Source organism: Gobio gobio (assembly GCF_949357685.1).
Source record: "Gobio gobio genome assembly, chromosome: 24".
NCBI classification, from domain to species: Eukaryota; Metazoa; Chordata; class Actinopteri; order Cypriniformes; family Gobionidae; genus Gobio; species Gobio gobio.
The window spans coordinates 41,616,087-41,632,160 of record NC_137120.1 but is presented as its reverse complement, the minus strand read 5'-3'; the positions used below and the strand labels follow the sequence as shown (position 1 = coordinate 41,632,160).

The window sequence follows — 16,074 nt, the reverse complement described above, 5'->3', positions numbered from 1 at the left end:
GACAGGTAGACAGACAGACAGGCAGACAGCATCAGAGAAGCGTGACAGGCAGACAGCATCAGAGAAGCGTGACAGGCAGACTACATCAGAGAAGCATGACAGGTAGACATACAGACAGACAGACAGACAGACAGAGAGAGCGACAGGTAGACAGCGACAGAGAGAGCGACAGACAGACAAGCAGACAGACAGCATCAGAGAGCGTGACAGGTAGACAGCATCAGAAGCGTGACAGGTAGACAGCATCAGAGAAGCGTGACAGGCAGACAGACAGGATCAGAGAGCGTGACAGGCAGACAGCATCAGAGAAGCATGACAGGCAGACAGCATCAGAGAAGCGTGCCAGGCAGACAGCATCAGAGAGAGCGACAGGCAGACAAGCAGACAGACAGGCAGACAGCATCAGAGAGAGCGACAGGCAGACAGACAGGATCAGAGAGCGTGACAGGCAGACAGCATCAGAGAAGCGTGACAGGCAGACAGCATCAGAGAACTGTGACAGGCAGACAGCATCAGAGAAGCGTGACAGGTAGACAGACAGACAGGCAGACAGCATCAGAGAAGCGTGACAGGCAGACAGCATCAGAGAAGCGTGACAGGCAGACAGCATCAGAGAAGCGTGACAGGCAGACAGACAGACAGACAGAGAGAGCGACAGGTAGACAGCGACAGAGAGAGCGACAGACAGACAAGCAGACAGACAGGCAGACAGCATCAGAGAGCGTGACAGGTAGACAGCATCAGAAGCGTGACAGGTAGACAGCATCAGAGAAGCGTGACAGGCAGGCAGACAGACAGACAGACAGAGAGAGCGACAGGTAGACAGCGACAGAGAGAGCGACAGACAGACAAGCAGACAGACAGGCAGACAGCATCAGAGAGAGCGACAGACAGACAAGCAGACAGACAGGCAGACAGCATCAGAGAGAGCGACAGGCAGAGAGGCAGACAGCATCAGAGAAGCGTGACAGTCAGACAGCATCAGAGAAGCGTGACAGTCAGACAGCATCAGAGAGAGCGACAGACAGAGAGGCAGACAGCATCAGAGAAGCGTGACAGTCAGACAGCATCAGAGAGAGCGACAGACAGAGAGGCAGACAGCATCAGAGAAGCGTGACAGTCAGACAGCATCAGAGAGAGTGACAGACAGAGAGGCAGACAGCATCAGAGAAGCGTGACAGTCAGACAGCATCAGAGAAGCGTGACAGTCAGACAGCATCAGAGAGAGCGACAGACAGAGAGGCAGACAGCATCAGAGAAGCGTGACAGTCAGACAGCATCAGAGAAGCGTGACAGTCAGACAGCATCAGACAGACAGACAGGCAGACAGCATCAGAGATGCGTGACTGGCAGACAGACAGACAGGCAGACAGCATAAGAGAAGCGTGACAGTCAGACAGCATCAGAGAAGCGTGACAGTCAGACAGCATCAGATAGACAGACAGGCAGACAGCATCAGAGAAGCGTGACAGGCAGACAGCATCAGAGAAGCGTGACAGGCAGACAGCATCAGAGAAGCGTGACAGGTAGACAGCATCAGAGAAGCGTGACAGGCAGACAGACAGACAGAGAGAGCGACAGGTAGACAGCGACAGAGAGAGCGACAGACAGACAAGCAGACAGACAGGCAGACAGCATTAGAGAGCGTGACAGTCAGACAGCATCAGAGAAGCGTGACAGGTAGACAGCATCAGAGAAGCGTGACAGGTAGACAGCATCAGAGAAGCGTGACAGTCAGACAGCATCAGATAGACAGACAGACAGACAGACAGTCCTAGCTCACCGTCCAGCTGTTGTCTGTGGAAACGCCCCTCTGGACCCGAATGATGTACTCCTGTCAACAGAGAAACCCAATGATGACCGAATCCAAACTAGCAAATAAACATGAAAACCAGCACAACAGCAAAACCCCTCCAGAAGAACCAGTTGAGCTGGTCTTCCGCCCCCAGCCCGACCTCAACAAGTCCAGCTTTGTTTTTTTATCTCTTCACAACATTGGGAATTCAAGAGACCGGAACCATGTCGTCACACATTTGTGGTTTTTATGAAAGAATTGTGAAGCAATATCAAATCAGGAAGTGAGAAGAACCAAACGTAAAGCCTCACGGTGACCCTGCGTTTACACTCATTAATGTTTGACTGTCCTTTAAAATGTCACCTGAAAGTTTCCATACGACTAAAACAAGAGCAAAGGTGATTTACACACTGGGGTCTTCAGATTACAAAATAACTAAATATATGTAATCAATCATAATACCGGATGATTTAGGATCTCACATCGAGCAAACTAAGATTTAACAGGTTGTAAAGTTTCCTAAAGCGAAAGTAGAGTTCATATGATCATGATGAAGAGATGAAGAGAAAGGAAATACTCGAATCCGTTGTGGCTTAGCTCAAGGAAATTCAGCACAAATGCAAATTACAGAGCCATGACATGTCACATGAGAGATGGTTTAAAACTGATTGTACTAAATACCCTCTTAAACTAATATTAGCATATCACTTTAAAAAAATGTTTTGATTGTGTTCAGCATATTTGACTTTAAATAAACATCTATTTAAAGTTGATATTTGCTAAATGTTTAAAATAAAAATCACATACATTTCACCAAATGTACATTGTTCCTACTACAGACATAAACATGAGATTAATCGACAAATAATCGATTAATCAACAATGAGTTGAATCAACCCTCAAGCCACATTAACCCTGATCTGCTGGCAGTTCAATGCGCATTTATAATCGGTGTTATTGCTCTTCGGGAGAAGCTCCCGGTGGTTGTTTACCGTGTGCGACTGTAAGCTCTGGCTGGCCTCGATCACGGCGCTCAGCGGGACGGTGTCGTCCAGCGGCGGCTTCCTCCCGGACAACGGCTGCGGCTGCTGCTCCATGAACGCCATCCCGCATCAAAACAACACCAAACACCCCCGGTTCGACAGGGTTCGGTTTAACCGAGAGCCCGCCCCTGTCGGTAAAAGGACGTGACGGTTCACTGCGCGACTGTGCTTGTGACAACGTGGGAGAAACGAATCAGAAACTGCCAGTGAAATGTGACGACGTAGATGATTTGCCTGAGAGGAGCTCGTCTACTCGAGAGAAAGTCAACGACGCGCTTTTGTACAAATCTTTCAAGCCTGTCCATTTAAAACACCGACTATATACATGTGTACAGTCCTTAAGTTGTATTTCCCTGACAATAGAATCGAAAATGAAGAAAGTGACGCTGTGTTATAGTAGCCCACTCTGAAAGGAAACCACACAAGGCTAACGGCTAAATTCAGTCATATCTTTTCTTGTGAGGCTCGGTATGAAATGAAACATGGCAAAGTAACAAACAATTTTCAACGACGCGCTTTTGTACAAATATTTTAACCCTGTCCATTTAAAACACCGAATATATACATACAGTACTTAAGTTGTTTTCCAATGAAAAAAGTGACGCTGTGTTATAGTAGCCCACTCTGACAGGAAACCACACGGCTAAATTTAGTCATATCTTCTCTTGTGAGGCTCGGTATGAAATTAAACTTGGCAAAGTAACAAATAAAAATTTTCAACTTCATTTATATGTCTGTTGTGATGCGTATTATGTTGGCGTTTGTAACACACAAGCTTTGCATCTTTGCAAAGCTGCTAGCATTGAGGCTAAATGTTGACATGGGAAAATCATGTGACCAGTTGGAGTAACACTCAAATATGATGTCTTAGTTTTTATTCATAATTATTGTTTATAGACTTTTTGCCCAATGTACAAAGTATACACCAAATATTCAACTTTTTATTGCTTATAAACACATTTTTCACTGAACTCTGGAGAGAGCTACAATGAAAGCATTGAGGATTAAGATAAATGTTTTTACACTGGGAAAACATGGATGCATTACAGAAGATTTAGTTTTAAAGGAACATGCCACTATTTTTCGACTCATTCTCCGACTCACCTAGAGTTAAACAGTTGAGTTTGACCGTTTTAAGCATAGCACGCACTCTACGCATAGCTTAGCATAGATCATTGAATCTGATTAGACCGTTAGCATCTCTCTTGATATGATATTCCGCAGCGGCTGAAAATAGTCCCAGCGCTCCCTGTGTGAGCCGGTCGTCCCGTTGGTTATGTTGACTGAAGTTAGCCTATTTTCAGCCGCTGTGTAATATCATTGCGCCGCTGCACTCATGGGGCAGCTCACAGCTCTTGATTATTACGCAGGAATGAGAGAATAGTTCCTGCCATATCGGCCTAGAACATCACAACTTCTCATTTTCCGTCGGTCTTAGCACACAATGGAACGACAGAGGAGTCGAGTTTTAAATAGGAGAAATATCAACACTCTTTGGTCGTTTTTGAGCGAGATGCCAACGGTCTAATCAGATTCAATGATCTATGCTAAGCTATGCTAAAAGTGCAGACCCGGAGATCGGCTGAATGGATGAGAAAACGGTTTAACTCTAGAGGAGTCGGAGAATGAGCCCATTTTCAAAAATAGTGGAGTGTTCCTTTAAATAAACCAGCAAATGCCAACTTTTCTTTCGATGTAATTGTAATACTATTATGTTAAAAGGTGCACTAAGTTTTCATATTAGACACATCTGAGTGTGTTGATGATGGGATGGCGTTACTCTGCTATGACACTTGTTCACACTGCAGTGAGAGGAAAGCGTTTCTGCAGAATAAAACCGTGGATATGATGTCATCGACAGGCCACGCCCTCACACGTCCCAGTTCCTCGGGTAAAAGAGCATCTCACCATTTACAAATAGTCGGAAACATTTGGGATATTGAGTACTCTGGTCTAGTGGTGTTTGGATATTTACTGAAAAAATCTTACATAGTGCAGCTTTAACAGCACTGCTTTTATATTATCTGCTTGTCAAGGTTGGACACCAAAGAACTAAGCCAACAGGTTATTTTCTCACAGTTTATTGAAACAGAACAAATGAATCTTTGAGTGAGCGTCACATTTCAAAAGAACAAAAATAAGCGGAGAACATTAAAGGGTTAGTTCACACAAAAATGTAAATTGTGTCATTAATGACTGAGCCTCATGTGGTTGGACACCCGTCAGACCTCCGTTCATCTTCAGACACAAATGAAGATATTTTAGTGTAAATCTGATGCTCTGAAAGGCCTCCATTGGCTCAACTTTACACTTTCAAGACCCTTAAAAGACACTAAAGACTAAAGTTACAAAGTCCATCTCACTACAGCGGCTCTACAATAACTTTATGAAGACGAGAATAGTTTCTGTGCGCAAAAAACCCTAAATAACGACTTATATAGTGATGACGATTTCAAAACACGGCCTCATGAAGCTTCGAAGCGTTATGAATCAGTGAGTCGATTCATGATTCGGATCGCATGTCAAACCGTCAAACTGCTGAAATTTGGTGATCCAAACTGCTGAATCGACTCACTGATTCATAACGCTCTGAACTGCTGAATCGACTCACTGATTCATAACGCTCTGAACCGCTGAATCGACTCACTGATTCATAACGCTTCGAAGCTTCATGATGCCGTGTTTTGAAATCGTCATCACTATATAAGTCGTTATTTAGGGTTTTTTTGCGCACAAAAACTATTCTCGCCGATTCATAAAGTTATTGTAGAGCCGCTGTAGTGAGATGGACTTTGTATGGACGTCTTTAGTGTCTTTTAAGGGTCTTGAGAGTGTAAAGTTGAGCCAATGGAGGCCTTTCAGAGCATCAGATTTACACTAAAATATCTTCATTTGTGTCTGAAGATGAACGGAGGTCTGACGGGTGTCCAACCACATGAGGCTCAGTCATTAATGACAGAATTTACATTTTTGGCTGAACTAACCCTTTAACTCCTGGCAGTATAACCCAAAAACGGACTCCAACTCCTCACGATCGCTCTCCATTCTGCGGCATCATAACCATGACATCTCCCTCCATGACCACTTTGTCTTTGACAGCGCAGGAAACGGCAATGAAAGCGAAGGACATTTTGATCTTTCGAACCTCCACTTCCGCCACGACCTCCTCTCCGATGTACAGGGGCGCTGGAAAGCGTATTTCCTGGTGGAGAAACACACAGCCTTTCCCGGGCAACTTAGTCCCAAGAACTGCTGAGATCAGACCGTTAATCAGCACTCCGTGCACAATGGGCGTCTCAAAAGAGGTGGTTTTGGCGTATTCGGGGTCGAGGTGGAGAGGATTCGTGTCCCCTGTCAGCTCAGCAAAAAGCGCGACGTCTCTGGCACTGAATGCTTTGCTAAGCGAGGCCCGTTCCCCGATGTGAAGCGACCTTTGCCCCGCAGCGAGGGATGCAGGAACCACCAGTGCTGAGTTGACAAAATGGTACATATCTCTGTAGAAAATACCTCTTCTAAGAAAGAACGTCATTATTTTTTCCAAGGTATTGTTTTGTAGGCCGACCTCACAATGTCAACTGGAGCTCACGGCTATTCCCAGACAATGCTAGCAAAAACGGCGACACCTGTAACGATAGAAAGAAAATTAGAGTCACACAACACAGAACTTGAAGGGTTTCAGTATCTAAAACGAGATAAACAGCCACACAGGAACCGCCTTTCTGACAGAATGCCAATAGCCACGCTAAAATGATGCCGAGTCATTCCTGGCCGAGATATAATTGATCCACGAGCTCTTTACTGCAATCCAGTGGCAATCAAAGACTGCAGACTCAGGGCTCCAGTAAATGTTGAATCAGCTTCATGTGAAACCGTACCTGTGTGATTCTGAAGGCGCACGGCTCATTTTGAAAGGATCCAAGTAACGTTAATGCACTCCACAATTTCACCAGCCCGCTGAGATGAAGACAAGAGAACATTAAAACATCATTAGACAGACAAAATGGGTGTGTGTATTCATTTTAGATACTACTTTCAACAAAAAAATTTGAAATTAAAACGGTCCCAAACCTGAGCCCAGAGGTACACCCCATGTTTGCAAACAGTTCTGTACGTCAAGTAAACCATTGCTTAGCCTAAATCTGTCCTAGGATCAGTCCTCACCTGTTGTACACTCGGAGTATGCCGGTCAGTTTGTTCTCATCAAACTTCAGCAGATCAAATGGAATAGAAGCTCCAATCTGCCATAGATAAAATATATTGAACATCAGAAACAGTCAGAACGCAGGATATATAGACATAGAATATCATTAAACAATTTCAGTCCTTCCAGAAAAATGCGGCTTTTTTTTGTGATTGTTGCGGGCAAAAATCCTTGATTATGTGGCACGTTTTCTTAAAATATGCGATGGAAAATGCGGGATATTTATGCAATTTTATGCGATGGAACTTGCAAAAACTGCGGTTTGATGAAAAAGAGAAAAAAAGCACTACATCACAGAAAGTGCTGGGAATATTTAAGTTCTCATCTTGTTTTATTGAAGACCTTAATAAACACACGGCTCAAATTTACAAAACATTGAGTCAAGTTCTGCAGCTTTATAAAAGGAATAAGCTACAACTTCTGAAAAAATGAATAAATAACTTCCTGTTTTACAGAGGTAGCTTTACAAAACAGACATTTGAGTGCTTCCAATGCACAAAGTGCGATCTCTTAAAGCGTTAGTTCACCCAAAAATGTAAATTCTGTCATTAATGGCTGAGCCTCATGTGGTTGGACACCCGTCAGACCTCCGTTCATCTTCGGAACACGGAGGAGGAAAAACTCTGGTTATAATAATACCCGTGTACGTGTGGACCAGACCTTAGTGTAAATCCGATGGCTCAGAAAGGACTCCAGTCCATTGGCTCAATGCACTTTACACACTCAAGACCCATAAAAGACACTAAAGACGTCGATACAAAGTCTATCTCACTACAGCGGGTCAACAATAACTTTATGAAGAGACGAGAATAGTTTTTGTGCGCAATCAAAACCTAAATAGCGACTTATATAGTGATGACCGATTTCAAAACACGGCATCATGAAGCTTCGAAGCGTTATGAATCAGTGAGTCGATTCATGATTCAGATCGCGTGTCAAACTGCTGAAATACGTGACTTTCGCGATCCAAACAGCTGAATCGACTCACTGATTCATAACGCTCTGAACCGCTGAATCGATTCACTGATTCATAACGCTCCAAACCGCTGAATCGACTCACTGATTCATAACGCTCCAAACCGCTGAATCGACTCACTGATTCATAACGTTGAGTTATGCATATAACTACTGTTCCCAGAAGGAGGGAAACGAGGTACAACACATGACTATGGGATATCGCGCTCTAGCGCCATCTGCTGAAGACACCTTTATTCACGCCTGAAAGGCCAATGACGCATTACGACGTGGGCGACGGAAAAGGGTTATGTGGCGGTGCTGGTCTATTACGTTTAGTTCAGCGACTTGGCGGGGCGTGAATATCTGTCCCATAGTCATGTGTTGTATCTCGTTTCCCTCCTTCTGGGAACAGTTGTTATATGCATAACTCAACGTTCCCATTCAGTCGGTCAACTCGGTACAACACATGACTATGGGACATATATTCACGCCCCGCCAAGTCGCTGAACTAAGTGTAATAGACCAGCACCGCCACATAACCCTTTTCCGAGGGAAAGATGCATGGCCCCTATAAAAACCCCTGTGGTTGCACAGTCTGAGTTACTGTTGCCGTAGTGGCAACTAGCGGGTCCAGCGGACAAACGCACAGTGATGCCCAGCTGGCATCCCAGAGAATATTAACCCAAGCCCCTGACATCTCCATGCCCTTTAGAGTGCTCACACACCTCACCAGGCAGAACCAACTCCTTCCATGCTATAGAAATAGCCTTGTACAATCCAATGTGAAAGACATCGCTCAGATAGCGGCTTCCCACTGGCTGAGCTGGAAAACATGACCAAAGGCTGGTCAGGCGAGTGCATAGCCTGCAACTGCCCAATGCACCTGCGTACAAATCGCAAATGGCGCAAAGCACAAAGCAAGTATCCTGTTTTCCTCTGAGTCAGAGACTTCACAGGGCAGACAGCTCGAACGAGAGCATACTCCCAACCTGACTTTAGGCATATACGCCGCATTTGGATGCAACACCACCAAGTGCAGCTTGGGTGCAAACAGCAAAGGGCATCAAAAGGGCACCAATAGCGCATGAAGATAACCAACATGCTTTGCTGGTGCCAGTATCCATGACAAAGAATCATCCTTAAGGCCTGTTCACACCGGGACGATTTTCGCACGCGTTTATCGCCGACGTTTAACGCCTCGGGACTAAACAATGGGCGCCAATGTGAGTGTTCACACCGACGCGCAAAACGCCAGGCGTAAAAGCGTCATTTTTAAAAAAACGCCTCGGGTTCGTTTTTTTATTTTGACGCGGCGCGTAAAAAACTGGCCGACCAATGAGATCAGCGCTTTTGTTCACGTGCCTGGAGCTGCTGAAGTGACAGTAAAACACGACTTGGTGGCGCTCAAGCACAAAACGCCCTTGCCGAGCACACATTGATACGACGAAGAAGTAGTAAGTAGACAAAGAAGAAGATGAACTGCTAATGCTGCTTGCCAGTTAGCAAAAAGTGTGTGAATGGTTTTGTCCATATACATAATATATCTGTGGTTTTGGCAAGCACGTAAATACTGTCTCTCTTCTCCTTCTGTGTGACAAGCGAGTGTCAGAGGCTTAAAGTGCCGCAGCACCATCTTGTGTACCGGGAGCGCATCTACTGAATGTGCACGTTCACTCGGCGCAGCGCCAGTGAAAATCGCTTGGGTGTGAACACTCAAGACGCGCCGAAAAACGGCACGAAAAACGCTGGCGATAAGCGCGCGCGATATTCGTCCCGGTGTGTACAGGCCTTTATATTCAAGGATTCTAAAGGCTTAAACGGAGGTTCACACCTAGCCTCCAGATCAACCATCAGGTCATGACGGCACCATTACAGTTTGTAACGAGCCTAAAAACGCTGACCTTAAAGCTCCAGGTATACTTTGGATGTCTGCGTTCTGCGCACCATTCGTGTGACGTAAATTCTCGTCAACAGGAGGGCCTTCGGTGCGCATGCCACAGCGTATGAGTGACTTGACCACTTGCGGACAAAGTTCACTCAGAAGCACGCATTCCGAACCCATCTGCACTTAAGTCCAAAGTATCCCGTCAGCATGCAGCTCAATGGAATTAAATTTTTTTTTGTTTTTTTTTGAGAATGCATGGAAGGTGCGCATACAACAGCGCATTGAACTCGGTCATCCGCGCTCATTCGACTGCGTGTGTGACGCATCTGGATGCGGGAAATTAACCAAACCCGGCCTTCCTGGCCAAAGGAGTGTACCTTGACCAGCTCCAGGGTTCCTACACAATTTATTTCAAAATTCCATACTTTTCCAGACTCGAATTTCCAGACTTCCTACAGATTTTTGCGACCATATTTAACTTGTTCTGATAAAAATGTTTTCAAATTCAACTGCTAACAAGTGTTACATTCTACAGATTTAGTATTGCCGTTTTTGCCTTTTATTAGGATAGGAAAGTAGCAAGACAGGAAGTAAGGAGGGAGAGAGAGGGGGGGGGGGGGTTGGGGAAAGTCCATGAGGCAGGACTCGAACTCAGGTCTCCCGAAGCACAACAGCACTACATGGCGAACCACTTACCCACAATGCTATTGGTTCCGACAAGTCTGTTACACTCTGAGTCAAAACCTCTATGTAGGCTATCTAATATTTAGAAATCCTATATTAAAATATTGCCTTTTGTGATCTTAACGATCAAAATGCTAAATCAGTCAATTTTTTTTAAAGGGTTATTAATTTACCCAAAAATGTAATTTCTATCATAATTTACTTACCCTCATGTCATTCTAAACTAATAAGACTTTTGTTAATCTTGGAAATCTTGGACACATGAAGATATTTAAAGCATTAGTTCACCTCAAAATGAAAACGTCCTAATCATTTACTCACCCCAATGCCATCCAAAATGCTCAAAAACTGAATTTATCTTTCACTGAAGAAAGTAAGGCCTGGATATCTTGGATGGCATTGAGGTGAGTAAATGATTAGGACATTTTCATTTTGGGGTGAACTAGTCCTTTAATAAAGGGACTAAAATCTCTCAGATTTAAAATATTAAAAATGTTAATATAATAAAGTCTTATGGTTTTGAAAGACATGGGGGTGAAATAATGACAAATTTTCATTTTCGGTGTACTATTCCTTTAAGAACTCCACCATCGACTCTAAAGGCCCGGGTATACTTCGGCCGTCCGCGTTCGTGCACCGCCCGCATGACGTAATTTTCGTCACTCGGAGGGGTCGCGGCCGGCCGCACACCCCATCCGCGCGCAGCCCAAATTTTCAGACCGCGCGGACGGTCCGCGTGCAACAGCGCATGCGCCAGCAGTACAGAAGAGTCCACTAGGTGGCAATACGCACAGTATTGAGCACAGTGTTCAGCCGTCGAAGAAGAGTGTGCAAAGACCGGTTTAAAAACAACACGCTTGGAAAAAAGAGAGAATTTTTGATTCTTCAGTGTTTCTTCCAAACTATGTTGCAATGGTGGATGCACTACAGTTCTTCTCCGATCATGCCCAGCGAATGTCCCGTTGATGACAGGACTCAGTGCTGCCCTCCGATGTCTGGTAGAGCATAGACTTTTTTTACTGCGCATCCGTTGTGTAGTATACTTTGAAAGACGCGCGGATAGGGCTGCGCGCGTGATGCGTCCGGGCGCGGTAAGTGAAGTATACCCGGGCCTTAACCCAACTTACTTCTCAAACTACAAAGTGCTGTGTTAACCACTGTTGAACTGTGAAAAGGAAGGAACACACAGGTCTGACCTTTACTGCCATAGCTAGGCTACACGTTTTCCATTCATTGAAAAAAACGATTGTGTATATATTTATTATATACATTTAGAAATTCTTAATTTTATATTTAGAAAATGAAATAGGGACAATAGTCTGGAAACATAAATATTTTTCCATACTCTGATTTATTTTTTCCATACTTTTCCAGACCTGGAAATTACTCAAATCAAATTCCATACTTTTCCAAACCCCGTAGGAACCCTGCAGCTCACACTCTCAACAGATGGAGTGGAGCGCGAGAGTTCCCTGACAGTCCGTGTGATGTAATTATCGCCATCAGGAGAGTCCGCAGATGGCCGCGCGCACTGTCCGTGTGCAGCCCAATTTTTGGGACCGTGGACGGTGCACATACAACAGCACATGTGCGAGTGACATCAAAGCAGACATGAGTCGCTGGAATCTCATTGCGTTGCGTATCTTAGGACACGGTGCGACGTAATGGTGCGTTCACACCGGACGCGATTCGCGCGAGTGATTTACATGTTAAGTCAATGCAGAGACGCGAAATGGCATTCTGCGGCGCGATTCGCGCGAATGAGGCGGCGAGATTCGCGCGATTGAGGCGGCGAGAAGGACGCGACTTGAGCGTTTTGAACGCGCGATTCGCGCGAATCGCGCGAAACGCTCAAGTTGAAAAATCTGAACTTTGGCGGATATTTCGCGCCGCGTTAACCAATCAGGAGCTTGCTCTAGTAGTGACAACAATGAGGAGAAAATCTGTATATTAATATCTGGTTCAGACAATATGATTATCACTGTGATAACATTAAATGACATGAAACACAACCCAGTCTCTTTTTGTTAAATGCAAGTTTATGTATGATCAATAATACAAAAGTATAAGTAATGTATAACAAGCTATACATGAAAAAGCAAACAATGCAGTCAAACATTCAAAGTCAGTGCTAGTAGGCTAACGTTACAACTGCAACGTACAGTTATAGCCTAAAAATATAAAGTAATGAAACTTATCTTTGCCCTCAGCCTAAACGATTTGCCAGGGAACAAATTATAGATCCATGAGACCAAAGATCGGCCGTTACAAGACGAATTATAGCTCGAGACACACCACAGAGACATCAGAGCCAGCGGTAGACGGCAGAAGGACTGGCCGAGGAAAGGTTGCCCTCGCCGGCTTTCACGTGCGCTGAGCGCGCTGATCCGCTGGAGCTCACAGCTCCGACAACGGCAGATAAAATGTTCAAATAGGCACTGTTTATGTAAATAAACCACAGATTTGAGCTTTAAACAACTACATTATCGACTGAAAAAGTCTTAAAACTACGTTTTGCCACACATTAACAGTAGATATGAACAAAAAAAAGGACATGTTAACACAGTCCATGTCAGCCATTTCTCAACGAGACGAGCTGCTGGCGGAAGCCCCGCCCATGACGCGAATTCGCATCTGTTGTGCAGTGAATGTCACGCGCGATTCGCGCGAGTAAACTCAAAATGTACACGCGTCCACCTTCGCGCGAATCGCGTCCGGTGTGAACGCCACATAACGCGGAAGCACTGCACTGTATTTACTACGCCAACAGCTCTGGAGACGGTAATTGTTGAATAAAGTCGGTATTTGTGTTTGTTTTTGCGCACTAAAGTATTCTCATCTCTTCATCACATTAAGGTTGAACCACTGGAGTCACATGGGCTATTTTAACGATGTCTTTACTTCCTTTCTGGCCCTTAAAAGTGTTAAATTGCTGTCTATAGGGGGCTCAGAGAGCTCTCGGACTTCATCAGAAATATCTTCATCTGTGTTCTGAAGATGAACGAAGGGCTGACGGGTTTGACTTGAAGGAGAGGAGAACATTTCTGGGTGAACTATCCCTTTAAATTGTGAACCGTTACAGAAGCTATACTCGTTCATGGCTGAGACGAGCTCACCTCTCCGTACAGGTCTTTAAGTCCACGAATCATCAATTGCTTGAACTCTGCAGGAGAAATATTTCTGTTTCCATTCTCCAAAACCCTAAAAACAACAAAAAAAAGCAAAGAAAGGTTTCGGCCGTTTTACATGCACCATCTAAAGAATGCCATAAAAATGACCAGATCAAAACTGACCTGTCTCATGACACTTACAGAGATATCTTCATATAATGATAAACTGAAGCGTTTTTCTGAACATGGCGCTCAAATGTAGAGGCTTCCTCCATTACTAGCGGTGAAATCCTTTCAGATGATCTGCTAGAATGAAGAAATAACACGTGTTCAGAACTGATGACCTCATGAATGGTGTTTATATAAATATAGCTGCAATGCTAACATGGTAATTATTCAGTAGCGAGGTATATGAGAATGCACCAAGTACTAAAGGTGAATTATTATTAAAATAAGAAGCATTTTTGGGGTTTATTCAAGCTCACGTGCATGGTCTGTATTGAATATAACCCAACACACTTAAGCTACGGAGATTAAAACACTATTTACATTGTATCATGCAATTAAACAACTGTTTAGAGGTCTAAAGACTGATAAACTCACTGTGTGTGTTCGTCCTTCATTCACAGCACGCGCAGCGCAATGTGCCCTCTCTCAAATCTCGCGAGAGCACCGCGATAAAAGTCAACACAATTTTTTAAATAATTATTTTATATTCGTTTCCAAACACTATTTCAACCAAAGCAGTCACATTTACCGCTATTTTTGTTGCTGTTATGACTTAATTTGGCTACGTTCGCTACGAATATATATATTTTTCTGCTCGCAAAAAACTGTAATTATTTTAATATATTGTAATATTATTTATTATATATAGAGCATAAATGTACAGCATTAATACTACTGTACTCTTTCACTCTTGTGGGAAAATGTGCTCTTTGGCTTTACTAGCTATTCTGAACAAGAATGTTATATTATTAACCAAATTTCACTTTCATAAGTGTAAATTTACCAAATGTTCTTAACTGAAATGTGTTTATATATTGACAGTATCAGAGATTCTTTGAATAAGAACGCTTTAAGAACTTACTAATACATTTATTTTATGTTTATCTATGGATTTATTTTATGTTTTTGCTCTGAATTTTTTCCCCATTGCCAACTTTTTTTATTTATTGTACATTTTTACCTCTTTTTTCTTGTTATACTGTTTCCGGATACATTATGTTATTGTTCTTTGAATTAATATAAAACATAAATAAATAAATACTACGGTCTTCTGCGTGTGTCGATGGAGTTGCGCTGTCAAATCTCGCGAGAACACCTCGATAAAAGTCAAAACAAGTTATTTTTTTTTAATATTTATATTTTTTACAAACACTATTTCAACGAAAGCGGTCACGTTTACTGCTAACTTTTTTTATTATGACTTAATTTGGCTACGTTTGCTCGCGAAAAAAAACTATAATTATTATAATATATTGTAATATTATTGTATTATATCGCCTAAATGTACAGCATTAGTAGCTACTACAGTCTTCCGCGTGTGTCGACGGAGTTGCGCAAGCTCTCGAGACTTTCCTCAGAACTTCCTGAAGTGGCTTCTTTCACTTTTCATTCCTCTAAAATCCCCTGTTTTGAGAATAACTCGGATATTTTAATTAACCGGGTCTTGTACACACACACACACACACACACACACACACACACACACACACACACACACACTTACACAACACGACGAGTGTTTCCACACAACTGTCCTATGGTCGGTAAGTGTCTTTTACTCGTATATTTGTGTTACAGTCGCTGTTGTTGAGTTGAGAAGCGGCTGTTGTTTGTTTGTTTACTTTTATATATAAGGTAAAAATGCGCAATGCACTTTTTACGGCCTTTCTTAGATGTAAACAAACATTTTATTCATATTCAGTCATTTCTATTGTGATGTAGTTAATTATTACACTAACAACACGTACTTTGGACCCTGCCATGTTTGTAAACAGTGTTAGAATGCTTCATTTTTACACACTAAATGTCCATTATAATAGCTCTACTGTATTCTGGCATTGAATATAGAGTAAATAATTAAATTCTATAGATATATGAATATGGTATCACACTAAAAACAATGGCTAACATGTTAATGAGCTTTAAAAATATGATTTAACGTCACCGACTCGAGATAAATATATTAAATGACCCCTACAAACCTAAATGTTATGGGTTAAATCAGCTGCAGAACATATACAGAATTACAGATACCATAGAAGCACAGCACTTTTATTGTTTGTTTTTTGGACATCTAATTTATATATATATATATATATATATATATATATATATATATATATATATATATATATATATATATATATATATATATATATATATATATATAT

At 42.9% G+C, this 16,074-nt stretch overlaps 4 protein-coding genes across 10 annotated transcripts in view; 1 reads left to right on the top strand and 3 right to left on the bottom strand.

The window, feature by feature from the left end:
* The window catches only part of pxk (PX domain containing serine/threonine kinase), a 35,056-nt gene extending 32,032 nt beyond the window's left edge, over window positions 1–3,024 (bottom strand). For all 3 annotated transcript variants that reach the window (XM_079808074.1, XM_079808072.1, XM_079808073.1), the window contains exons 1-2: window positions 2,788–3,024; window positions 1,784–1,834 (exon numbers count right to left, since the gene is read on the bottom strand). In XM_079808074.1, coding sequence (XP_079664200.1) covers window positions 1,784–1,834; window positions 2,788–2,901 — 165 coding nt within the window. In that variant the 5' untranslated portion in view covers window positions 2,902–3,024. The remainder of the gene's footprint in view (window positions 1–1,783; window positions 1,835–2,787) is intronic.
* Window positions 3,025–4,910: 1,886 nt separating this feature from the next.
* On the bottom strand, window positions 4,911–14,330 carry rpp14 (ribonuclease P/MRP 14 subunit). 5 transcript variants are annotated; one of them, XR_013815887.1, is made up of 7 exons: window positions 14,279–14,330; window positions 13,877–13,981; window positions 13,682–13,766; window positions 7,000–7,076; window positions 6,714–6,792; window positions 5,796–6,461; window positions 4,911–5,066 (listed from the first exon to the last, which is right to left on the bottom strand). XR_013815887.1 is itself a non-coding variant. In XM_079808119.1 (6 exons), exons 1-6 carry the CDS (start codon window positions 14,296–14,298, stop codon window positions 6,402–6,404), a joined length of 426 nt encoding a protein of 141 aa, XP_079664245.1. In that variant the 5' UTR covers window positions 14,299–14,325; the 3' UTR covers window positions 5,641–6,401. The 5 variants fall into 5 exon arrangements, 1 of the variants encoding a protein (XP_079664245.1); XR_013815888.1 differs by having other exon boundaries at window positions 4,911–5,040; window positions 5,805–6,461; window positions 14,279–14,325; XR_013815889.1 differs by having other exon boundaries at window positions 4,911–5,040; window positions 5,819–6,461; window positions 14,279–14,325.
* On the bottom strand, window positions 5,867–6,328 carry LOC307120208 (hydroxyacyl-thioester dehydratase type 2, mitochondrial-like; the record flags this gene model as incomplete). The annotated part of the gene is made up of 1 exon (XM_079807093.1): window positions 5,867–6,328. One exon carries the CDS (start codon window positions 6,326–6,328, stop codon window positions 5,867–5,869), a length of 462 nt encoding a protein of 153 aa, XP_079663219.1.
* An 879-nt stretch (window positions 14,331–15,209) lies between the features above and the next one.
* rbck1 (RanBP-type and C3HC4-type zinc finger containing 1) overlaps window positions 15,210–16,074 on the top strand; it is a 22,918-nt gene continuing 22,053 nt past the window's right edge. The window contains exon 1 of the mRNA XM_079808075.1: window positions 15,210–15,447. The gene's annotated coding sequence lies outside the window, so the exon portion shown is untranslated. The remainder of the gene's footprint in view (window positions 15,448–16,074) is intronic.

What these genes read in the sequence shown, in the direction of transcription:
- rpp14 (XM_079808119.1), bottom strand. Translation starts at nt 14,298, where the DNA reads ATGAAGGACGAACACACACA. An exon ending in ATACTCCGAGTGTACAACAG is followed by an intron (nt 6,793 to 6,999) that starts GTGAGGACTGAT and finishes TCTTCATCTCAG; the next exon opens with CGGGCTGGTGAAATTGTGGA. An exon ending in GCGCCTTCAGAATCACACAG is followed by an intron (nt 6,462 to 6,713) that starts GTACGGTTTCAC and finishes CTATCGTTACAG; the next exon opens with GTGTCGCCGTTTTTGCTAGC.